General features: G+C 44.2%; 1 protein-coding gene across 1 annotated transcript in view; it reads right to left on the bottom strand.

Annotated features, from left to right (window-relative positions):
- LOC126260411 (uncharacterized) overlaps nucleotides 1-25,976 on the bottom strand; it is a 144,921-nt gene that overhangs the window by 67,816 nt on the left and 51,129 nt on the right. Inside the window, exon 2 of the mRNA XM_049957737.1 lies at nucleotides 11,005-11,145. Coding sequence (XP_049813694.1) covers nucleotides 11,005-11,143 — 139 coding nt within the window. The 5' untranslated portion in view covers nucleotides 11,144-11,145. The remainder of the gene's footprint in view (nucleotides 1-11,004; nucleotides 11,146-25,976) is intronic.

Genomic DNA, 25,976 nt, shown 5'->3' on the forward strand with positions numbered 1-25,976 from the left:
GTGAAATCTTATGGGACTTAACTGCTAACGTCATCAGTCCCTAAGCTTACACACGACTTAACCCAAATTATCCTAAGGGCAAACACACACACCCATGCCCGAGGGAGGACTCGAACCTCCACCCGGACCAGCCGCACAGTCCATGACTGCAGCGCCCCAGACCACTCGGCGAATCCCGCGCGGCGCACATCGGCTATCTGAGCACACTTCTAGTCCAACTTAAATTCCCGTATGTCGCAGATTACGTAGGTAGTGCCTGCTAAGCATTGTCCTCATTACTCACAGCCTTAGCGGATACTCGCAGGAGATCGATCGAAAAATGCATCCAGACTGAAGGTATCTTAAAACGAGAAATGGATAGGTCAAATAAAGATATAGTGGGTATTTGCGATGTACAGTTGCAGAAAGAATGTGATTTCTGTTCAGGTGAGTACGATGTTATCAACGCAAAATCAAATTTAGGAACTTCCAGCAAGCTGAACAGCTGTGAACTTCTGTTAATCAGTACAACGAGAAACCAGTCAAAGTTGCAATGCTTTCTTGCAACTTTGATGGTTTTTCGTTGTACTGACAAAATCAAATATCAGTAATGCAGGAGGAGGACTGGTCATAAATACGAATGCATGTGAACCATTATAGACAACACAGTGCACCATCGTAGCAAAAATAATTCCAAAACTTAAACTGATATTAGGTGTTAATAACTTCCTCTTTTCCATAAACGCTACGCCTGCTACAACCAGTCTGCATTTCATATCCTCTTTACTTCGGTAACCGTCATTTATTTTGCTGCGCAAATAACAAAACTCGCCGACTACTTTTAGTGTCTCATTTCCTAATCTAATTCTGTCAGCATCATCTGATTTAATTAGACTACATTCCATTACCCTTGCTTTTATTGATATTCAACTTATAACCTATCACTATCCATTCCGCTCAATCTTCTCCTCTCTGAACTTTAATTCCCTCTTCAAAATTTCTCGTCGGTTTCTTTCACCACTTGCTGGATGTACAGACTGAATATCTTCCAGCGTGAACATTATGATCTGCTCCTCCCTTTCACTGCTTTCGATTCTTATAAGGGCAATCTGCTTTCTTTACAAGTTGTGTATAACCTTGCATTGTTAGTGTTTTATTCCTGCTACCTTCGGAATATCAAAGAATATATTACGGATAACATAGTGAAAAGCTTTCTCTAAGTCTACAAAAGCTATAAATGTCGGTGTTCCTCCCGTCAGCTTATATTCTAAGACGTCAGTATTGTCCTGCGTGTTACTGAATTTGTTGGGGTCCAGACTAATGTACCCGAAGGTCGATCTGTAGCAGCTTCTGCATTCTTCAGTAAATAATCCATGTCAGTGATTTATTGAGCTGATAGTTTGATAATACACTGCCTTCTATGGATTTAGAGTCATTACATTCTCCTTGAATCTGAGAATATTTCAATCGTGTAATACAGCTCGCATATCACGTGGAATAGTTTTGTCACCAGTAAATCCCCACCCTCGAGTCTTTAATGAATCCAGCGTCCTTATATAAAACTTCATATCTCTCAAACTGTGTTTCGTACAATGATATACACTGAAGACCCAAAGAAACTGGTACACTTGCGTAATATCGTGTAGGGCCCCTGCGAACACGCAGAAGTGCCGCAACACGACGTGGCATGGACTCGATTATATCTGAATTACTACTGGAGGGAATTGACACCATGAATCCTACAAGGCTGTCCATAAATCCTTAAGAGTACGAGGGGGTGGAGATATCTTCTGAACAACACGTTGCAAGGCATCCCAGATATCCTCAATAATATTCATGTCTGGGGAGTTTGGAGGCCAGTAGAAGTGTTTAAACTTAGAAGAGTGTTCCTGGACCACTCTGTAGCAATTCTGGACGAGTAGGATGTCGCATTGTGCTGCTGGAATTGTCCAGGTCCTTAGGAATGCACAATGGACATGAATGGATGCTGGTAGTCAGGCAGGATGCTTACGTACGTGTCACATGTCAAAGTCGTATCTGGACGTATCAGGAGTCTCATATCATTCGAACTTCACAGGCTCCACACCATTACGGAGCCTCCACCAGCTTGAACAGCTCATATGCAGGGTCCATGGATTCATGAGGTTGTCTCCATACCCGTACACATCCATCCGCTCGATACAATTTGAAACGAAATTCGTCCGACCAGGCAACATGTTTCCAGTCATCAACAGTCCACTGTCGGTGTTGACGGGCCCAGGCGAGGCGTAAAGCTTTGTGTCGTGTAATCATCAAGGGTGCACGAGTGGGCCTTTGGCTCCGAAAGCCCATATCGATGATGATTCGTTGAATGGTTCGCACGCTGAGACTTGTTATCGCCCAGCATTGAAATCTGCAGCAATTCGCAGAAGGGTTGCACTTCTGTCACGTTGAACGGTTCTCTTCAGTCGTCGTTGGTTCCTTTCTTGCAGGATCTTTTTCCGACCGCACCGATGTCCGAGATTTTACCGGATTCGCCGGCCGGTGTGACCGAGCGGTTCTAGGCACTTCAGTCTGGAACCGCGCGACCGCTTCGGTCGCTGGTTTGAATCCTGCCTCGGGCATGGATGTGTGTGCTGTCCTTAAATTGGTTAGTTCTAAGTTCTAGGTGACTGATGGCCTCAGATGTTAAGTCCCATAGTGCTCAGAGCCATTTGAACCATTTTTTACCGCGTTCCTGATATTCACGATACACTCGTGGATGGTCGTAAGAGAAAATCCCCAATTCATCGCTACCTCGGAGACGCTGTGTCCCAACACTCGTCCGCTGACTATAACACCACTCACATAAATCTTGATAACCTGTCATTGTAGCAGCAGTAACCGATCTAATAACTGCGCCAGAACTTGTTGCCTTATATAGGCGTTGCCGACCGCAGCGCCGTATTCTGCCTGTTTACATACAGTATATCTGTATTTGAATACGCATGTCTATACCAGTTTATTTGGCGCTTTAGTGTAATTCTGCAGGTATATTCAGGATGTGTATGGATACCACTTGAAAAATGTGAAGCGGATATAGTTAGTAGTAAAGATGTAATAATTTAAAAAGTCATATCTGATACCACAGTTTTATTGCATGATCAGGGAAAATGTAACAAGCAAGCAACATTCTTCCCTTTCATCGTTTCATGTGTGGATTAAGAGAGAAAAAGCTTCATAAAAGTCTAAAATTGGGTGTTGAGTTTGTTGGAAGTATTCTACTTCTAAAATACACATGAATAACGTCTGACTGATTGGTTGACTGATTGAGGGAGGGTAATGGGACAACGGCGACGTCATCAGTCTCGCCATTCAGGAATTACATGTGTAAATTGGGAGGTGTTCCCTAAAAGTGAGTAGATCCAGTAGAGGGGGGGGGGAATCAAACCATAAAGCGAGGAAGGTAAAAACATGCACAGTACAAGGCAGAAAATGGTAGGCCAAATAAAAAAAAAACTGGAAAAAAAAACAGAGAAAAGAGTGGTCCTTCCGAGGGAGAGTGCTCATGGGTCCCAGATCCAGAAAACACGAAGAGGGACCCCAAGCACAACCACCTTGCCTATGTTCCAGGAGTAAAGCAAAACCTTACACCTGAAAACAAAATCTTCTTTCACGTAGAAAACTGAGGACCAGTAAAACCATCCATGAATTGTCTGCTAATACTAAAGACAAGGAATCTGAAAGGCTATACTTAGTACGAAGAGCCAAAAAAAGGGGACATTCCACCATTATATGGGATACCATCAGTCTAGCTCCACAGCAAAAGCTCTTTAAGCAAAAGAAAACAGTGGGTGAGCCTAATATGAACAATGCGTAGACGGCATAAGAGAGTGGAGTCCTTGTGAGAGCCGGCCGCGATGGCCGTGCGGTTCTAGGCGCTGCAGTCCGGAACCGCGGGACTGCTACGGTCGCAGGTTCGAATCCTGCCTCGGGCATGGATGTGTGTGATGTCCTTAGGTTAGTTAGGTTTAAGTAGTTCTAAGTTCTAGGGGACTGATGACCACAGATGTTAAGTCCCATAGTGCTCAGAGCCATTTGAACCATTTTTCCTTGTGAGAGGAGTGGAAGGAAGAGCGCCAAATTGCAGCAGTCTCCTTGATTGCACGGAGTTTATTACTGAGGACAGTGGCGCATTAGATGTCATTTCACTTTTGGGCAAAGGGAGATTTGATGTGTATCCGCTTACCTGCATCTGGAATCATGAATGGAAATGGGGGGTGGGGAGGTCAAGTATCTGCCTCTCTAGCAAAAAGGCCACATGACTTGGGACCCAGAGAAAAACAACTGAGCAAGTGGCATGGTAAGGGAAGAGAGAAGGACATGGATAGCAGAAACCAAAGGGTGAGGAGAGTAGCATCGGTCTGCTACTGTGGAGGGAGGCCTGAGTGACAAAACACTAATGGCTAGCAACTCGGTTGTGAACACATTACATGACCCTGGCAGTAAATTGTGTTTTATGCCAGTAATAGATGTAAAAGTGTATGCTGCCTTATGTATCGTTTTAGAGCCATCAGTGTAGATCGTGGTAGCACCCTGGAACACTTCAAAGATGGAACGTACAAGATGCCGGAATATCCTAGTCTCAACAGACACCTTAGGACTGTGGGATAGGTCGACACTAATACATGGTCTAGGCACCATCCAACGACGGGGGTAGGGGGTGCGGGAGGATATATATGGGGCATATTCCCGTCAGTGGAGATGAAGATCACGACAGAGGGAAGTGAGACACATTCCGACCAGCAATCTCATCCGAGGATGGATATCAGGAGGGAAACATCCCCCCTTTGCAAAGAGAATAGGGTACACAGGATAGTCAGGGAATCGTTGAATGGCGATTGCGTAAGAAACCAGCAGCTGATTCTGTTGTATTTGTAGATGGGTAATCCCCACTTCTGCGAGAAGACACAACAGGACTAGTGAAAAAGGCACCGATAGCCTGATGCTACCCATAATGATGAACGGAGTCAAATAGTTTCATAGTGGAAGGAGCTGATGAGCCATAAACCTAACAGCCACAATTTGTAGTGGACAAAACCAAAGTGCGGTAGCATGGTCTGCATCCCAAGATGCGGGTACCAGGAGGTGGAGAGAATTAAGCTTCTGCTGGCAGGTTGTCTTCAGTTGGTTAATGTGGGGAAAAATGGTCCAAGAAACAGGACTGTGCTCGTTTTTGAATATAGATACTGGAAGTAATTGCAAAGGGCCCACACAAAGGCTGGTTGGATGATGCTGGAGCTGGCGCTCAGCAGATGCTACTGAATGGGAGCTGCACCAGATGAACAAATTTTCGACATCCAATGGCGGGGTAACAAGAGGCACAACAGAGGTTACAGGCCCACTGACAGCGACGAGGTAGAGAATGATGCTTAACACAGAACCCTACGGGATACCGTTCTCCCGGATCCGAGAGGTACTGAGTGAAGTGCCAACTCTAACCTAGAAGAGCTGGTGGGATGGAAGTTCGCGGATGAAAGCCCCAATCATGGAGGGTAACTAGAATTAAATGACGCCAAGCCATGTTGTATATCTTATGAAGGTCAAAGAAGACCATGAAAAGGTGTCGGTGTTTAGAGAAAGCCTGTCTAATTTCTGTTTCCAATCTTAATAAACGGTCAGTTGTAGATCGTCCTTCCCAGAAGCCATACTGATACAGGTAAAAAGGCCTCAAGATTCGAGTATCCAACATAATCGGAAGCTAACCATCCTCTCGAGCAATTTACAAAGTACATTGGTCAGGCTAATCAATCGCTTGCTGTCGAGAAACGGTGGGTTCTTCCAGGGTTAAGTACGGGGATAACTATGCTGTCTCGCCATTGAGAGAGGAAGATACCCATGAGACAAATGTGGCCGAAAACCCTAAGTAGATGTTCCCTCTGGGTAGTGTCAGTCTTGGATCATGTGGTTGTGGATGGAATCCGGGACTGTGACAGTGTCATGTGAAGAGGTAAAGGGCTGCAAGAATTCCCACTCAGTGAAGGGTTCATTATAGACTTCAGCTTTGTGAGGTTTGAAACAGAGGGGGTTTCTTCAACTCATCGTTTCCGCTGGAGCGAAGTAGCAGGACAGGAAGAGGGCGCCGATGCTCTCATAAAGTGTGTCGCAAAATGTATTCTGCAAGGACCAGTGGATCAGTACAAAGAACACCCTGTAGGATAAGACCCGGGACAGTTGAATGTCGCTGGCGGCCCAGAAGGTTAGAGAGCTTATACCAAACCTGAGATGAAGAGTCATACGTCCCCAGGGAGGAAACAATACTCACAGCATTCCGCTTTACTGTGCTTAATAAGGTAGCGAGCCTTAGCACAGAGACACTTAAAAGCGATATGGTTGGTCTGTGAAGGGTGTCGTTTAAATCGCTGCAACACCCGTCGGCGGTACTGGATAGCGACTGCTGTATCCTTGGTCCACCACGGTCCTGGTCGACGAGGAGGGGGACCTGTGTATAGTGGGATAGCAGTGCCACCACCATGAAGAATAGTGTCACAGACATTTCCTATGACTACATCAATGCAATCTGAGAGAGGTGGCGAAGAGCACAGCACGCCAATTTGCTCTTTACATTGCCCAACATGCGGGTCTGTTTGCTTAGCGGGGGGAAGGGAGTCACAGACAAACTGGAAAGTGGTCACTGTCATTATAGGGTGACCATTGCAGTGAAGCTATGAGAGCAGGGGAGGAGACCGTGAGATCGGTAGCAGAAAAGGCGCCATGAGTGGCACTGAAGTGGGTAGGAGAACTGTCACTGAGTAGACACAAATCAAAGTCTGTAATAAGTCGGTCAACTGGAAGACCTCTACCTATCGAAGTGACATTCCTCCACAGGGCGTAATGTGCATTGAAGGCCCCAAGGAGGAGATAATGGGGTGGGAGTTGCTGTATCGAGGTAGACAGTTCAGTGTGAGGAAGTGGCCTAGCTGGAAAAAGAGAAACATGCAAATGGTGTGCAAATGGTGTTGCTGGAGTAGTTTGCACTCGTACCACTATTGCTTCCAGATTGTACAAAAGGGGATCCAGTCAATAATGAAATCGGTGCAAACTGAAGTGCAGACTCCTCCAGATGCTCTCTTGAGGCCAGTGCGGTTCTGACAGAATGCCCAATAACCATGAAATATCGGAGAGTGGTCATCACAGAAGTGCGTTTCTTGAAGAGTAAGACAGAATGCAGAATAAGAGTAAATAAGTTATTGTATTTCCAGTAGGTGAGAGTAATATTCACTGCAATTCCTCTGGGTTATCGTGTGGCTACAGTCCAGGTTAGACATAAAGAAGCCAAGGGGAGGTCATGTCACCGTGTCAGTGGAGGTCACTGACGAAGATGGAGTGACATCCATAAAGACTGGATATGATTTGGAATGAGAAGCAGAGAGCGAAGACCCAAGGATCTGTGGAGGACTCGTCCTTGGACTTGTACTGGTTCTTCTTCTCCCTTAGAGGGTGGAGGTGTTATCAGAAAAGAAATAGGTGGTAGCCACGTCCTTATCAGACAGAGAGCAAGCGGCTTTGGGACCTTCGGAGTAAGGGCTCGTCATTTGACCTGAGGTTGCCAGTTTATGATCTTGAGAAAGCTGGAGAAAGGTGTTCTGAGAGGGAGCTCAACCCCTAGCACGAGCCACAGAAAAGGATTTCTTCTCTGGCTGGGTAGGAAGAGGAGCAGTTCCTTGAGGGGGAAGAAAGGGAAGGAAGCAGAATGGGATAAGGAGGATGGGGAAGGAGGGGAATACATAACTGAGGCAAAGGTAGATGAGAGATTCACTGGGTGAATTTCGTCAGACTTCTTCCATGCCTCGAAGTAGCTGAGATGGTCAAGAATCTTTATTTCCTAGATCCTTTTTTCCTTTGCATATACTGGACACTCCGGTGAGTGGGGAGAATGTAAACCAGAGCAGTTTACACTGTTAGTCAGTGGGTTGAAAGGCTCCCCACATGAAGTGGGCGGCCACAAATGGGAGTGACATCACATCACGAGGACATGTGGCAGAACATGAGGTGACGAAATAAAGCATGGAAGGTGAAATGGATGGTTTGATGTCGCATCTATATACCATTACGTTGACCTTCTCGAGCAGGATATTCTTCTCACAGGCCAGGATGAAAGCGCCAGTGTCTATACGATTGTCCTTAGGGCATCTCTGGACACGCCGGACGAAATGAACGCCACGTCATTCCAGATTAGCCTCAAGTTCGTCATCAGACATTGGAGAAGAAGGTCCCTACCGAAAATTACTGTCATACCGAGAGACGTGTGAGAAGTGATGTTCACTTGAATGTCTCCTAAGTGGTTGTAAGCACAGAGGGAGGCCAACTGGCTGGCAGAGGTTGTCTTTATAAGCAGGGAGCCAGATTGTCCTCAAAATGTTCCATGAAAAAGAGGTTTGGTGGCGGCAAAAATCTTCCCGTCAGTCCTGGTACAGACCAGGAGCTGCAGAACGGGTTTTGCCCCAAGCTGGTGGCCTGGCCCTCCTCCCAGTGGGTAGCCAAGGGAAGAAAGGTCAGGAATGCAGAAACAGGATTTGAGACAGAACTATTCCTAGGAAGAGACGCGGCCGCGGAAGAGCGGCCAGAGAGTTTAACATGTTTCATGTGCCAAACTTGGGTTCTGGTATCACCTACTTCCATCAGGGGCTCACCTTGTGGACGACACCCAGCAACGGCAATGGCTGGGTGGCAAGATGGTCGTTCCTAGGATACTGGATGCCCCCAATGCCCCAAAAAGATAGCCACTCCTAGGTTTTCACAAGGCGTTCACAGCGCAGGCGCCAACAGTGTGATCCCTGGGGTTCAAATGGTTCAAACGGCTCTAAGCACTGTAGCACTTAACACCTGAGATCACCAGTCCCCTAGACTTAGAACTACGTAAACTTAACCAACCTAAGGGCATCACACACATCCAAGCCCGATGGAGGATTCGAAACTGAGACCTTAGCAGCAGCGCGGTTCCCGACTGAAGCGCCTAGAACCGCTCGGCCACAGCAGCCGGCGAACCTTGTGGTGTCAGGGGGCTCAGGCAAATGAATACATAACAGCCCCACCACATGTACTGGCTGCCGAGCTGGTGACCTAGCAAGGAGGCGAAAGGGATGTGGTGGGGAGGGAGAGGAAGGGGGAAAAGGGAGAGGGAGAGGAAGAGGAGGGAGGAGGGAGTTCTTCCCCGTCTGGCTCACATTACAGATTTCAGTTTTAGAGATGGAGGTCAAACTCTTAAGGGGGACCTAAAACGAAAAACCAAAAAGGAGGAGGAAAAGCAAACAAACCAAAACCGCAACACGAAATGAAGTCAGGAGAATAGTTGTGCCGATATAAATAAGAACACCAAGAGAGGGAAAGGAAGGCACAGAAGGAAAGGCATAATGAGAGGGAGGGAGAAGGAATGGGAAGATAAAACAGCCTGGAAAAGAAGAAAGGCTGCAATAGGTCAGGGACCCATGCATGCGACACACACATATCATAAAAATATGTTCCACACCGATTTAAACTAGACTTGATATAAACGTCACTGTCTGTAAATCATGTAAATCATCACTATGGGACTAAGAACCATCTACCTACCAAAGGGGTGAGGGGGGGGGGTTAAATTGTAGCGTCCATCTAGTATTTGAGAATGAGAGCGCCTTACACGTAATTTCCAACCTTTAAGAAACTTTTACTCGCTGACAACATTCACAAAAAAAAGAAATGAAAAAAGTTTAATGCTTGCTATACTTTCGTTGTTTGTGCAGTAAAACTGCCGCATCAGGCACGGCTTTTTAACTTCCTACTTCTTTACTACTAACTGTATTCGCACATTTAGCAGACAGTGCCCACATATGCTGCAGAATGTACCTACACAATATATACACGTATGACACGTAGTTTGGGAGATACAAAGTCACAAACACTGGAATGCGTGAAAGACTGTCGCATCATGTATGACGTTTTAATTTGTTATTTCTTTATTACTAACTCTATTCATTACACATTTCGCATTATCCACATATGCCATTGGATGTACCTGCAAAATTTTGTATGACAGGTAGTTCAGGAGATATAACGTCATACACATTGAGCTACGTGAAAACGAAACTTTAGGACGTATTTCGATACAGACACAGGTGAAATATATGCGAAATATGTTATATCTATGTGAAATATATGTGACATGGGCGTAATGGGCAAAGTTATGGGTAAAATGGTCCTCCTAAACCCATGGATCGATTTCAACAAAATTTGGTAGACATATTACTTACTGTATGGAAATAAAGACTTTGGAGGTAAGAACCGGCTACTTCCTCTTGGGATGGGATGATAATTTGGGGAGAGAAGGTGAGCAGGTGGTGGACAGAAAGGAAGATGGAGCAGATGGACTCTGATGGGGGCAATGGAGATGGACAGAGGGGGGGGGGAGGGGAGAAGTACAGAGAAATTGAAGAAGAGCAGCTGTACAGAGAGGGGGGGGGGGCAGAGGAACAGATGCATACCTATGAAGGACAGAATAAAAGTTGGGGAGAGACAGGGAGGGGAAGAGATGGGAAGAGAGAAGGGAAGCAGGACATGAGCAGTGGGAATGGTGAGTAGGAGATGCACAGGAAGGGAGTTGAGGAGATGGATTGGGAGTTGGGGGGGGGGGGTGAGGAGGTGGACAGAGAGGAGGATGAAATGGACAGAGAAAGAGAAGAGATGGACAGAGGGAGGGAGACGAGGAGATCGGCAAAGAAGGGAGGACGGGATGGATAGAGAATGAAGGAGCAGATAGAGAGAGTGGAGGAGGAGAAGATAGACATAGGGAGGGGTAGGAGCAGAGGGACAAAGAATGGGGTGGAGGGTGAGGAACGAGAGAGGTGATGTGGAGGTGGACAGAGAGGTAGAAGGGGGGGATAAACAGAGGAGAAAGCAGGAGATGGACTAATAGAAGATCGGATGCTAGTTAGACGTGAATGAGATAGAGCCGATTTACTGTTGTGTTGTGACTAGCAGTCAGGAGAGTGAGGTGAGAGTGGTGAGTCCAGAGGTGTGCAGTAAGCCTACCTGTGGTGGAGCTGAGGGTGGCGTCCAGCAGGTCCGCCAGGAGGCCGTTGCTGCTGCCGGCCCGGCCGGCCGGCCCCGCCATGTAGCCCAGGGCGGCGCCCCACTGGCCCAGCTCCTCGTCTACGTCCTCGCCCAGCATCTCTGCAACACCCAGCACACCAGTCACCTCTTACTAGCCATAAGTTTACGGCTGATGCTAGCGCATATTTACACGGACATGTACTAAGTGCTCAATGAGGATATAAAATACAATTATGAGTCAAAACGCTATATCCACCTGCTTAGTACAAGAAGGCAAACCTTTCGAACGCGATGCAACAGCGATTCTGTTTGGCACGGATTTAACAAGTCTGTAAATCATAAGCTGGTTTGAAACTTCCTGACAGGAAGTTTCATATCAGCTCACACTCCTCTGCAGAGTGAAAATCTCATTCTATAAGCTGGTTTGTTTGTGGGTGCAGGGCCTGTGCTAGGTAACTGTTCTGTCAGGTTCAGATGAGGTGGATTTGGCACTCAAACATCAATATATGTTCACTGGCAAGTTTCTCACAAGGGAAACTCCGTATCGCCCTTCTGCCAGATTTAGTGGTAAAATGGCCCAGTGGACTGCCCGTCAAAAACTGAACACAGATCGAGCATGAAAGCAAGAAGAAAATGTTCGGAACTGTGCAAAAAGAAGCAAAATGGGAATGGTGAAGTGTCCAACCTTAAGACATGCAACATCGAGCGACTTAAAAAGAATGACGGCGTTGTAATTGTGTGGTCACAGTGTTGGAAAGTGGGAGATCCATGTTCAAATCTCCTTTTTGCCATTTTTTTCCCACAAATTTCTGAACTACCCATCTGTTCATTGACGTGTCTGTTCTCCTTCTGCGGTCTTGGCAGTTGTCATAATGTATGTTGGTTGTTGAACATGAATCATGTGGTAAGAATATATTACCGTCGCAAGTAAATGCGATGAATAATGAGAGCAGGCGAGATGCCGTATACACCTCCCAGGGAAATGAAATCACAAATAAATGGGTGTGAATTGTTTTACACCAAAGGAATTCTAGAGTCGAAACTTCCAAAAAGGAAAGCAAGAGTCATAACATGTGTTACTTACCTACGTGTGGAGGTTACATCTCGCTGTTGCAAGCAGACGTTACACCATGACACAGACACAGATTTGAACACAGTGAACAGACACATCAATGACTGGAAGGACAGTTCATAAAAAAAGGCACAATGTAAAAAGCAACCACACAAAATGGCTCTGAGCACTATGGGACTTAACATCTTAGATCATCAGTCCCCTAGAACTTAGAACTACTTAAACCTAACTAACCTAAGGACATCACACACATCCATGCCCGAGGCAGGATTCGAACCAGCGACCGTAGCAGTCCCGCGGTTCCGGACTGCAGCGTCAGAACCGCACGGCCACCGCGGACGGCGCAACCACACAACCACGACGCCGTGGCTAATTACATTTGGTCGATGGTGCCCGTCTTGAGCTTACACCGTTCACTATTTCTATTTTTCTTCTTTTTTCAAAGTGCAGTACACCTTCTTCCTGTTTACATGCTTAATCTCTGTTCAAATTTTGTCAGGCTACCCACTGGGCCATCTTACTACTAAACCCTGACACGGTGCGATGGGGAGTTTAACTCGTCAGAACTGTGTAAGAGGTCCATGATTAAGGAATTTGTTGCTAGCGCAGTCGAGCAGTGTAATTTCGAAGGATTGCTCACGCGCTGCCTTCGATATGTAAGCTATAAGAGAATCTCAGACCAGAGAGCAGTGTTGTATTCAGTAGGAACTGTGTAGCAGTAGGAGTAACTGGTTGCTAGCGAGCAGTCTGGTGTATCGAGTTGGCTGGGCCGGTCGTGTGGAGCGATGGCGGAGCCTGAGCGCTGTAGTATAAGGTAAAAGCAGCCTCGCGCATATGTAGTATTGTTATATCAAGTCCCATGTAAAATGTTTTAAAAAATCTCTTAATAATAATCTGTCTCATAAAAAAATTAACTTTTGACAATTATTCATCTCAATTTAAAGGAATTTACTAATTTCTTCAATCCATGTAAAGAAAAATCAGTTGTTTCTTTTATACATGACAAATCTATCGGCCAGCATTGCACTGAGCTGTGCCAGAAAAATTTCTTATAGGAGCAGATATATATAAATGCGTTATCCGGCGATCTTATTGAGGTAAGAATTTATAACTTATTCAGTATTATTTTTCAGGGCCATGACGCAGTACTGCTGACGTCCAAATTTACCAGTTTAGATTCACAGTCAGTTAATTATTGAAAGGTTATAAGTAAGCTACAATTTTATTGAGAGATTAGTCACATTGTATTATTGGTAGGTTACGGAATTTTTCTGTTGGGATGTTACAACTGTGTAGCAAAATTCTGCTATTGTGACACGGATAGTTATCCGGCTGGGAGATGTCTTTGCCTTCAGGGTAGATATCGGGGGAGACGCAGGTGGTTCGCAATAATGTTCCGCAGTCGGCAGCTGTAATGGTGCCCTCGAGTTGAAGCTAATGTCACCCATAGCACGATATTGCCCCCAGCGGCCTGCCTCCAAGGCGTGGTGCATGTACTGAGCGGTCATCCCCTGGATTACAGTGTATCCAGACACGGTCGTCGACCTAGCGTAACAAGGAACGCGATCCACACGACCAGGCGACATATTTTCTTTGAGCAACGATCCAATCTCGATGATCGCATACCCGTTGTATCGTAACGTCGCTAGGCTGACATGGCAACATGTAGGGGTAGTCTGCTAGAGAGCCCGCTGTTTGACAATGTTCTCTGAACAGAGTGTTCCGAAACACTTGTGCCTCCACCAGCACTGGACTCAGGCGACGATCTGTGGCAGATCAGGCAACAAGCTTGCTTTACTGATAGATCATGTTTCCGATTTACATATTCGGTGACGAGGCGTGAAGTCCAGCACATCGCCTACTCGTGGTTTTACCATCTTTCAACCACTTTTCATTGATATTTAAGACAGTAGCACACGGGCAGCCGAATATCTTCACCGTTCTGTGATGTTCTCGGGCATCTGGATAATAACTGCAAATTGTTGAACTGTAACTCAAATGCACTGAAGATCTAGATATGCAAGAGCAATAAAAACTAATGCGATTGTGACTGATAGCTGTGTGCCTCTCCTTCCTTCCCTTACAGTGTCACGTGCTTGGAACGCCAGCAGTGGAATTAATTTCCCAGCAGGCAGTGGCTATGTTATCGTTCATCACAGTAATGATGCTGTGCCTGCTTAGGCGATAAATGAGCTTATTATTGTACTTAATCCTCATTTGTGTTAGTGCAGTTTTTCCATAGTTTCATCCGTGAAGTAAGATTATAGATGTCTCCAAAATAGCCATTTGCGGCGGTTATAACACCTGCATTTCACATTCCGGCTACACATTGTATCGTATGTGGAAATGGGTGCAAGTCATAGGATACCAAATACAATAAATATTTTGGCTTTCCGACAACTTGTACTGAAAATCACTTAGTTTTTTGTCTCGTGAGTGGAGAGAACTTACACCATATTCGTCTCTAATTGTGTTACCACTTTCGAGATAATCAGACAAATGCGAATAACACACGTACAAGACCCTTGAAAGATGTCATAATATTATTTGTAACGTTTGATTTTGGTTATATTTATAAATACACATCATCACAAAGCTGTCTCAGAGCTGTTACCCTTCACGTAAAACCCTACCGTACCGTCTTCTTATACGTATATGGAGTCTGCTACTTCAATCGGTGATCGTTCATTACCACATTGCGCTACGTCGTCGATGTTTCTAGTAGTTGCATTTTTGGAATGTTCATCGCATCAATCTTTAGGATGGAAGGAAGTTTAGGATTTAACGTCCTGTCGATGACGATATCATCAGAGGCGAAGGCGAAGCTCAGCCACGGACAAGGATATGGAATGGTTTCAGAAATTGCAAAGGAACCAAACTAACATTGGCCTTAACTATTTAACAGAAACCAAAAGAAAATCTTGATGACTTGATTGGGATTCAAACAAAGTTTCTCCCGGATGCAAATACGCCCTCTTTTCTTTATTCATCTTCAAGATGAGTTCTTCATGTTAACTGTTGTCATACATTTGTTCACCGTCAACAAATACAGTGTAGTGACCGAATAATGAAAGGTCGTATAAAAAAAGAAAAATCATCCAAGTATGAATATTAGCTGTAAGCCTTATAACTTAGGAAGAGCCGCACAATGCAAGCAGCTGTCTTTGGTCCATTAAGAAGGCATACACTTTGAGAAACCGCTGATTTCACACTCACCGGTTCAGAACTGAAGATAAAAACCGACGCAATCGCATATCATCTACACTCCTGGAAATTGAAATAAGAACACCGTGAATTCATTGTCCCAGGAAGGGGAAACTTTATTGACACATTCCTGGGGTCAGATACATCACATGATCACACTGACAGAACCACAGGCACATAGACACAGGCAACAGAGCATGCTCAATGTCGGCACTAGTACAGTGTATATCCACCTTTCGCAGCAATGCAGGCTGCTATTCTCCCATGGAGACGATCGTAGAGATGCTGGATGTAGTCATGTGGAACGGCTTGCCATGCCATTTCCACCTGGCGCCTCAGTTGGACCAGCGTTCGTGCTGGACGTGCAGACCGCGTGAGACGACGCTTCATCCAGTCCCAAACATGCTCAATGGGGGACAGATCCGGAGATCTTGCTGGCCAGGGTAGTTGACTTACACCTTCTAGAGCACGTTGGGTGGCACGGGATACATGCGGACGTGCATTGTCCTGTTGGAACAACAAGTTCCCTTGCCGGTCTAGGAATGGTAGAACGATGGGTTCGATGACGGTTTGGATGTACCGTGCACTATTCAGTGTCCCCTCGACGATCACCAGTGGTGTACGGCCAGTGTAGGAGATCGCTCCCCACACCATGATGCCGGGTGTTGGCCCTGTGTGCCTCGCTCGTATGCAGTCCTGATTGTGGCACTCACCTGCACGGCGCCAAACACGCATACGACCATCATTGGCACCAAGGCAGAAGCGACTCTCATCGCTGAAGACGACACGTCTCGATTCGTCCCTCCATTCACGCCTGTCGCGACACCACTGGAGGCGGGCTGCACGATGTTGGGGCGTGAGCGGAAGACGGCCTAACGGTGTGCGGGACCGTAGCCCAGCTTCGTGGAGACGGTTGCGAATGGTCCTCGCCGATACCCCAGGAGCAACAGTGTCCCTAATTTGCTGGGAAGTGGCGGTGCGGTCCCCTACGGCACTGCGTAGGATCCTACGGTCTTGGCGTGCATCCGTGCGTCGCTGCGGTCCGGTCCCAGGTCGACGGGCACGTGCACATTCCGCCGACCACAGGCGACAACATCGATGTACTGTGGAGACCTCACGCCCCACGTGTTGAGCAATTCGGCGGTACGTCCACCCGGCCTCCCGCATGCCCACTATACGCCCTCGCTCAAAGTCCGTCAACTGCACATACGGTTCACGTCCACGCTGTCGCGGCATGCTACCAGTGTTAAGGACTGCGATGGAGCTCCGTATGCCACGGCAAACTGGCTGACACTGATGGCGGCGGTGCACAAATGCTGCGCAGCTAGCGCCATTCGACGGCCAACACCGCGGTTCCTGGTGTGTCCGCTGTGCCGTGCGTGTGATCATTGCTTGTACAGCCCTCTCGCAGTGTCCGGAGCAAGTATGGTGGGTCTGACAAACCGGTGTCAATGTGTTCTGTTTTCCATTTCCAGGAGTGTATAAGCAAACAACCTCGAACATTGTTTATAGAGGCCATTAAAACTAAAAACTGGACTAGTTATTTGCTGCCATCGTACATTTGTCTACTTGTACCTATGTTTGTGTGTCACTTACAATGTGACGAGTACTTGAACCTAAGGGTTCGATCAGAACAATAGAACCTACCACTTTCATGCTTCGTGGTCTGTAGTTCTATACGTTACTGCGTGTACCCGAATTTTAATAAAATCATAGGCCGGGGTGACAATTTGTTCTGGTACTGATTGGAGAATTTATTAAGCCTCATCTATGTTTTTATAATGTTCTTCTGTATGATCCTTGCAAAACACGTGAAGAAGCAATAAAAAGGAAACCAGAGAACCAACCGAGAGTGTCATTTCCCCTGTCAACATATCTACCTTGTTAGGCTAACAACCGAGTCATTCAGTACTATCTCCAACCACAGAGACCTGAAAAATCTCATCTTCAACCCGTCGCTGTTTCGCTCCTGTACACAGCCGCCTCGCGTACCAAGAAACGAATAACCTCAAAATCCCACGTCACCTCCGATCTGAGATTCAGCTTCCAAACTAATTACGTTGCGTCCCACATCGGGCTACGCCAGCAAGCTCGTTTTCAACCTTCGCCAAATTTGGATGAATTTTCATTGTCTCTACACTGCCCAAAACACAACTTGAACGCATTCCGGTCTACCCGTTTGAAGAAAATGTATTTAATAAGAATACTTTCAAACTATCCAGAAAAAGTCTACATAACACCATTATAAGAAGAACATAATTCTGTTGTTGTTAACACCATCTTCGTGTCAGGATGAGAACTTTTCACTTTATATTCGAGAGACGAATTACGTATTCCTCATGCTCCGATAAGTTTGATTAGTAACATGTTTTCTTTCCTGCGCACAATATATTTTTGATTCTGACCTGCTGGATACATTTCAAGTTCAGAAATGTAAAATCGAAGTGAAATTGGGAGGAATTTAGGAAATATTAACTTTGCATGGTGTACATATAGTAGCAGTACACGTAACTTTACCAAATAAAACACCACGACTGCAAATGATTGGAAAACAAAGAAAATGACTATAGCTGCTGCTATTTCCCCATTAGTTATACTTTTAAAAATGTGTACTAATCTAGAAAACGTAGAAAATGACGACAGTTTCTGCCTTTTTCCCGTTAGTCATATCTTTAAAGATATGTACGAATCTAGAAAATACAGAAAATGACGACTGTTTCTGCTACTTTCCCACTAGGTCTACTTTGAAACATATGTACGAGTCTAGAGCTACCGTAAGTACCTCATAGTCTTTCTGCAGAGAACTTCAGATTTCTCGAGATTTTCGCTTGCAAACTTCGATATATAATTAATTAATTGAAAGAGATCCGCTTCAGTTTTACTATAAATACAATTGCAGCGGATCACTTTAAATTAATTAAGCATGCCTCCAGTCGCGCATGTATTACATACTTAATCTTATGATATCTACATTTAGCGTTATGTACAGTGCTTCTATAAAATCCGTAAATAGTTCTAAAATTTGCGTTGTTATCAGGACATCACAGTCATAGACACCTCCTGCTGCATTTGTAAGACAGTTATTAGTGTGAACGAACGCTGAAGTCGCGACGCGGAACTCATAAACAGGCCCCTAAAACAGGAGACCAAATAGTTGGAAAAGGTAACCCATACTTCCTCCCACCTCTGCTATAGGGGTGGGGGTGGAACGGGAGTGGGTACTTTGCATATGTATTGTCCAGATGAAAAACTAAAAATAACTTTACTCCACTAAAAATCTACGAATGTAGCAAGAATAAAGAAATTGTTTCCCCAATTCAAATTTTTCTGTTATTCGTTTTTCCAGTTATCTGAGATTAAATTGATCTGATCACAACATTTTTAAAACTGATATAGGGATCCGAAAAATGACCTCTTTCTTCCTATGTTACAGTTTTAATTTTGCAAAAAAGTGACAATATTGACAATGGAACATGTATTTGCTATTCTATATTGCCGAAGTGTTCGTTACTGTGCTCATTGAAAGATTCTGTCTCTCAAAAACGGTAGACTTATTACGTGCCCAAACTACTTTGAGGATAACGTCTTGTGCTTGACAAAGTTCCTCAAACCAACAGCTTCGGTTTGAAACTGGAATAAACACTCAGTCGACGAACAGTAAAAAAGTGTAGAGCGTCGACATCTCACGGTCTGTATTGAGTTATACAATCGTACCTGTGGTATCGATTGTCCAAGTTTCTAGCCAAGCATCGCAAATTTCTTCTGCACAAAGAAGCGGAAACGTGAAGGTTACCGTTGCAGGAGTGCAGTCTGCTAGCACGGTACCAGCTAAGCGACATGGTTTACTCTCGGTTTTATACCAGATGAGAGTCCTTTCCACACTAGACTTGTCCACGAAAGTTCTCACTGAACTTTCTTACTCGTCGTCGCGTCGTTGCTCATAGACGGAAAAGAAGTTATTCAACTCCCGCATCTTCCCAGTTTTATGGTCGCAGGAAGGCTCTCTTTCTCTGTGTACGAGGATCCCTTTTTAATTGCTTCTTTCGCAACTCATTCAAATCAGTCTTACCTTGTGTCTTCTAGAAGCCTGTAACGTAAGTTACAACCGTAATTTAATTTTTTTCTTGTTAACAGTTGTATTTGGCATAGTGTTCTAATTTTCTCATACATGACTTGTAAGTTATTTCTCATATGTATCAAAAAATGAATAAATTTATAGCATCTGTGTAACTGGCCAAGTATTATTGTTAATTTACAAAAAATTTTAAGGAAGTATGAGGCGATGGATAGCTGTATGGTAATGGACAACTGCATAATAAGTAGTAGTCAAACACGGGACACAAAACAACAGAGTGCGATAACTGCGAAATAAGCAATGTTGTAGTATCCCCTGTCAGCCGCCCTAAAAGCTATTTTGAACAGAATGCTAATGTACGTCGTTGATAGCTCATTGCTCTCAAGAAGAAGCACAGCTACATGGAGGCGAAGATGTGTGTGAGTGAAGTACGCTCGTAATTGCGAGTCTAAGAGAGTTTACTGCAACTTCGTCAACGATGTGTTCCAATAACAAGTCGACTCTGCATAATTCTCCAGGATTTCGATTAACTTTGCATTGTGAACTTGGCAACTCACGTCATTCATATGACCTTTGAACAATTGTGGATTATTTTTATACTTACAACAGATAGATTATTAATTCGCAAACCAAAACATGTAATCGTATAAATTATTTTATCTCTTGCAACAAGTACTTCTTTTCTACTGATTAATGGCGTAAATCAGCAACTACTGAATAAGCATTTAATTTTAGTTTTCCTTGAGAGACAGTTAATCCTATATGAGAAAAGGATTACAAAATTGTATGGTGATTTGCCTTTTATTTATAAATAAAATTAAACATCGGCTTTGCGCTACTGCTGGCAATCATAATTTTTCAAAATGTCTTACGCAACGTGATACACTTAGAACAAAACGAAAATTCCGTCACAACCTCTCACGAGCTGCCACCCACATTCAGGATCAGTTCCGTCTGGGAAGTTAGATTCCCCTACCGTGCTGTGTAAATTTATTCGGAAAAACAGAGGCTGCTCTCTTGTGGCAAGATATTTGCATGAAGTCATTTTGACGAAGATCAATAGAAGAACAGCATCCACAAACTCCGCATTAAAATTAACCTACATTCTCTAACTGTGCACACCACAGTTTCAAACTGAAAATACGCTCTCGTCCGCGAATTCGGTAGATTCCTGCAGGAAATGAAATTTGAATAGTTTTCTAACTCTCAGAAGAGATGAAGCACTCACATCGAATAACAACCTTGTGATTTGATTTTTTCCTCGAAGTTTTTACAAGTGAATGGCAAATTTCCCGTGTCTGAAAACCAGTTTCCGACGGTACTGGAAAAGCTTTAAGTTATTCCCTGAGGTCCTGTTTTAACAATTCTACCATGCGTAAGCATAATGGCACTCTTTCACTCGAAGAATCACTTAAGAAATTCCAAGAAATTGTGCTCCACCTCTTTATTTCTCTTCCTAGTGTCATTAATGACTGCAGTATTTTACTCATTATCGTATATATATATATATATATATATATATATATATATATATATATATAGCTACGCATGTGACAGCATTCGCTACGTATCTTCCAAACAGCATACGCTACGTACCTTTCAAAACGCTGCACGTAAAAAAGGGGTTTTTCCGGGGCTCATACGTCGGGTTCTATTCGTATTTTGGATAGTCCTTTGTATAGTTAACAGAAGGATACAGTAACATTCTACAGCGCAGGTCAAACTTTTCATATTATACATGTCCTCCAGTTTAAGCAAGTGAAGCAAATCAGTTGGTTCTTCTTGCATTATATGTGGTCTATGGGAGGGCTTATGGAGACACTATTTAATTCATGGACGGGCTCGTGAGAAAACCGGAAAAACATTATTTTTGTGTACCAAAACCGAGCCATGGGTTTCAAGACGTTTACCCATCGGAAATGGCTGAAAGTTTTACGATGTATTCCTAAGATCCCGATCTCGAACGGCCTTGAATATTTTCTTGATACCTTTATCGGCTTCCGAGGTTGAGGTTAAAAGTTACACTACTTATACACGTGAAATACGCACGTAATATCCAATATGAGGCGAAAACGTAGTTTATAAAGTGACGTAGCACGGAGTAATATGCTGTAAAGCGTCTCCATTATCATAGGGTGGTTTCTGGGGACGCCATGTTGAATTGCTGATTCACGTGCAAAATTTTTGTGCACGTAAAATCCGGCCTGAGGTGTAAAATTATTTTTGCGTAGTTTGAATCTGACATAAGTAAACCAACAAGAATTTACCTGACCCCTGAAACTCTTTTCACATGAGTGGCATACGCTGCTGTAGCAGGGAAAAGAAGGGAACCAGCAGAGAAATGCTCCTGTCGGAGGACATAAAATGGGAATATGCCCCCGTTTTAAAAGGTTGACTGAAAAATTAGGTACCAGCTGCCTTATTCTATATTCCTCAGCACTTTTAAAAATTTTCGCAAAAATTTTGATACGTGAACATATTCACGCTGTTTTAGGCTGAGACAGTGGCAGTGGGAAAGAAACGGAAAGGTAACATATATGTATACTGGAAGATGGTAGACGCTGGTTGGCTGGTTACGATATAGAAAGAGTGAGACTATGGCACTGACAGAAAAAGAGAGGATCACCTTGGCAGTGGAACGTAGTTGACACTGACACAGCAGTACCAGGAAAAGAGTGAAGGAGACAGTATAGGTGGGAGAGGATTAAAGAGGAGAAAGTGGGAGATTGTGAGAGCCGAGACAATGGGAGACGGAGTCTATGACAATGAAAACGAGGAAGACAGAATTAGTAAGAAGAGACAGCAGCAGCGGGATGGAATTAAAGAGGTAGTAGCAGTAAAAGAGAGTAAGAGAAAGGCAGTGGCAACGAGAAAAAAAAAGCAGTAGCGATACAGAACGAAGGGGGCTGTGGCTGTGATACAGGAGACAGTGACAGAGAGACACAAAGGGATAATGACAATGAGTTGGGCTGCATGAGTGAGTGAGACTGGGCAATTGGGAGTGGAGAGATATGAGCAGCTTACAGCGATGGCTAGTGGCTGTGAGATGTGAGTTACATATCAAAAAGAGCGCGAATAGTTCGCATGCTAAAATTTCTGGGAAAATGTTTAGAGATGCTGAGGAAGGTAGAATGAAGCGGCACATTCCCCATTTTTCACTCAGTCTTCTAAAATAAGAGCATATTAACGTTTCCTGTGCTCCTACAGGGGCATCTTTTGGTGGTATGTACCTACCTACCACGTAACAGTTTTAGCAGACTTGTTGAAATAATCAGAACCAGTTGCTCAAAAGAAATTTTATTCCTTTACCGGTTTCAGGCACCTAGTGCCCTTCTTCAGAAGGCTGCACAGAAAAATATTCCACTAATAGATAGATGTTAGATCAGAATATTACAATTTAAGAATGAAAAGTTCAAAAATTTAAGGATAAAAAATGGTGTATACTTATAACTATCGCATTATATGCGAGCGTCGTAAGTAACATGTATGCAGCATATTGTTGTAGTCCTAGAAAATTAACAATATGTTATTGCAAAAAGAACTCGTAAATGCTTTAAGTGGTTTATAGTACTTGTACAAAAAATGTGCAAACATGCAGACATGCAAACATGCAGACATGCAGACATGCTGACATGCAGACATGCTGACATGCTGACATGCAGACATGCTGACATGTCAGAACTGGAGCTAATCGGTCAGCTAATGACATGCATATCTTTCGGTTGGTCTCAGGGTGTGGATAAAAGTACGATAAAATAATAAAACCAAAACTAAGACCAGTGTAGTTGTCATAAGGCGTCAACGAATATGTAAGTGCACATAAACTGTGTAACTAGTAATATGTATAAAAATAATAATAAATGAAATAATACAAACTACAAGTGGGATTATGGACGCGAAATTTGGGAACTAATCTTCGAAACAGCTGTAGCGACGTCAGTAACGCGCTAATAGGTAACCTGTCGGCGAAAACAAAGTGCGAAGCAAATCATGGGCTAGAAGGTGGAGAGACAATCCTTAGTCATTAGTTAATATAAACTGTCAGAAAGTAACTTCAGAGGAAAGTAAGTGTGAGTACAATTGTATGCTTCTATTACAGCGAAACAGAAAATACTTGGATATATGCAGGTCGCAAGTACAATTCGCGAAACACTTGTAACTGGCAGCATTGATACCAAATGTATGGTACCAAAATTTTTAGAACACATCGCTCAACTGGTTAGAGAGGTCAGTTGCATGATGGGAGGAAATACTGCAGCGCAAACAGCGCGCGAGATGCACTACGGGAGAGAAGGAATAGCTGGAGTAAGTGAAGAAGTAGTTGCTAGACAGTAGCCAAAATGAAAGGTCAAAAATAGCTATAGCAGAAAGGAGACGTGGCATCATCATATACTTGTGATACACTGGAATAACTAGTTCAGAAATGTATACAAAACAAATACGCTTCGTGAAGTAAATACAACTACTATTATTTGTATGAAATAAGTCCAATATGTGTGACTACCCGACACTGAATAACTAAAAATGCTTCTTAACCATAAACACAACCTGTAAATAGATCTACCGTACAATTGGTACGAATGCCGCTGGTCACAATTCTTTCACGAATTGTACTTGCTCTCTTTATATATTCCATTACTTGTTGCTTCACTGTAATAGAAGTATGCAATAGTGCCCACGCTTACTTTCGCTGTAGTCACTTTCTGACAGTTAATATTATGTAAATGTTCAGAATTGTCTCTCCATTTACTCCGATTACGGCTTCCAGCCAAATGATACGCTTCGCACTTTGTTTTCGCCGACAGGTTCCCTGCTAGCGCGCTGCTGACGTCACTACAGCGGTTTCGGAGATTAGTTCCTAAGTTTCCCGCCCATAACGCCACTTGTCGTTTGTGTTAACTATTTCATTTGCCATTAGGTTTATACGTACATACATAACATACATACATACATACATAATGTGGTGTCACCGCCAGACACCACACTTGCTAGGTGGTAGCCTTTAAATCGGCCGCGGTCCGTTAGTGTACGTCGGACCCGCGTGTCGCCACTGTCAGTGATAGCAGACCGAGCGCCACCACACGGCAGGTCTAGAAAGACGTACTGGCACTCGCCCCAGTTGTACAGCCGACTTTGCAAGGAAAGGTTCACTGACAACTACGCTCTCATTTGCCGAGACGATAGTTAGCATAGCCTTCAGCTACATTTGCTACGACCTAGCAAGGCGCCGTATTCAATTGATAATTAATATTATGAAGCATGTACCGTAACGAGAGATGTTCTACAATTGTGGATTAAAGTTAAGTATTACAGCAACTGCGTCCATTTTCTAAGTTCTCATTTCCTTTTAACTGTTCCAGACCTCACGCCAATCTGCGTGAGCTTAACGCGTGCCTTTCGGCTACTTCCGAGTGGCGTGGCTGTCTTGCTACGCCACTACACATACATACATAAATACTTGTTCCATAGATCATGAATACGACATTTCGTAATGGTGTGGAACGTGTCACTTTAACATTTATTTATTTATTTAATCGTGTCTGAGCTACATATGTAATTAATTAATAGGCTATATGTACCAGGTTACAAATACAACTAATAATAGTTATACATTCATATATATATTCATGAGCTTCACATATCGTAAATCGTCATTATTGTCTATAGCAAGGCTCGTATCTCTCTCCAGTATTCGGCACACTTCACTGCAGCGTCGTTGGCCAACCACAGGTCTCGGAAAGTGCATGGGGCCAGCAAGGATGGACAGGTCAACAGGTGTGTCATCGCTTCTTTTCCCCCACATTGGCAGGGCTCTTCTTCGGCGAATCCCCACTTGAACAGGTTATCCTTTGATCTTCCCATTTGACACCTAAGTCTATTTAGGCTCTTCCAGACTCTCCATTCCAATTGTGCTCCAGCAGGAAGTTTTTCTTTAATGTTCCAACTTTGCAGACTGCCTTTATCCAATTTCTGTTTCCACATTGGTTCTCTGGCTGATTAGTGGACGTTAAACTTTTATGAAATCTTTCCTAGATTTAAATCTTGCCACCACTGGCTGATGTGCGCACAGGGGATGTCTTCTATCTTCGCACTGCCTGATTCGTTCGGCCATCGCCAACGTTTGCCGTCTGATCTGTGGGGTGGGGGGTGGGGGGGGCTATTCCAGAACACATATATAGGAGATCACGGTTTGTAGGCTTCAGGCATCCCGCAATTAATTGACATGCGCCATTCAGTGCTGCATCTAGCTTCTGAGCATGTGTCGATCTTCATACGGGACATGCCTATTCAGTTGGAGCAAAGCACAATGCCAGGGATGATGCACGTAGAATTTCAGGATTTGCTCCCCAGTGTGAGTTGGTAAGTTCGCGGATTATACTGTTCCGAGTGCTGACTTTCGCTCAAGTTTTTTCTACATGTTTCTTGTAAGACAATGTTCGATTCAACGTGACTCCAAGATAAACTTCTTGTCGTTGGTCCAATTTGTCGGTCATTTGTATACGGATTGAAAAGTAGAGGTACAAAACACTAGCTTGAGGAAGCCCATTCTTCTGGTTCCTCCAGCGACTAATTTGCTTTTGAAATTCCACATAGAATCTT

Source organism: Schistocerca nitens, chromosome 5 (genome assembly GCF_023898315.1).
Source record: "Schistocerca nitens isolate TAMUIC-IGC-003100 chromosome 5, iqSchNite1.1, whole genome shotgun sequence".
In the NCBI taxonomy this organism is placed as follows: domain Eukaryota; kingdom Metazoa; phylum Arthropoda; class Insecta; order Orthoptera; family Acrididae; genus Schistocerca; species Schistocerca nitens.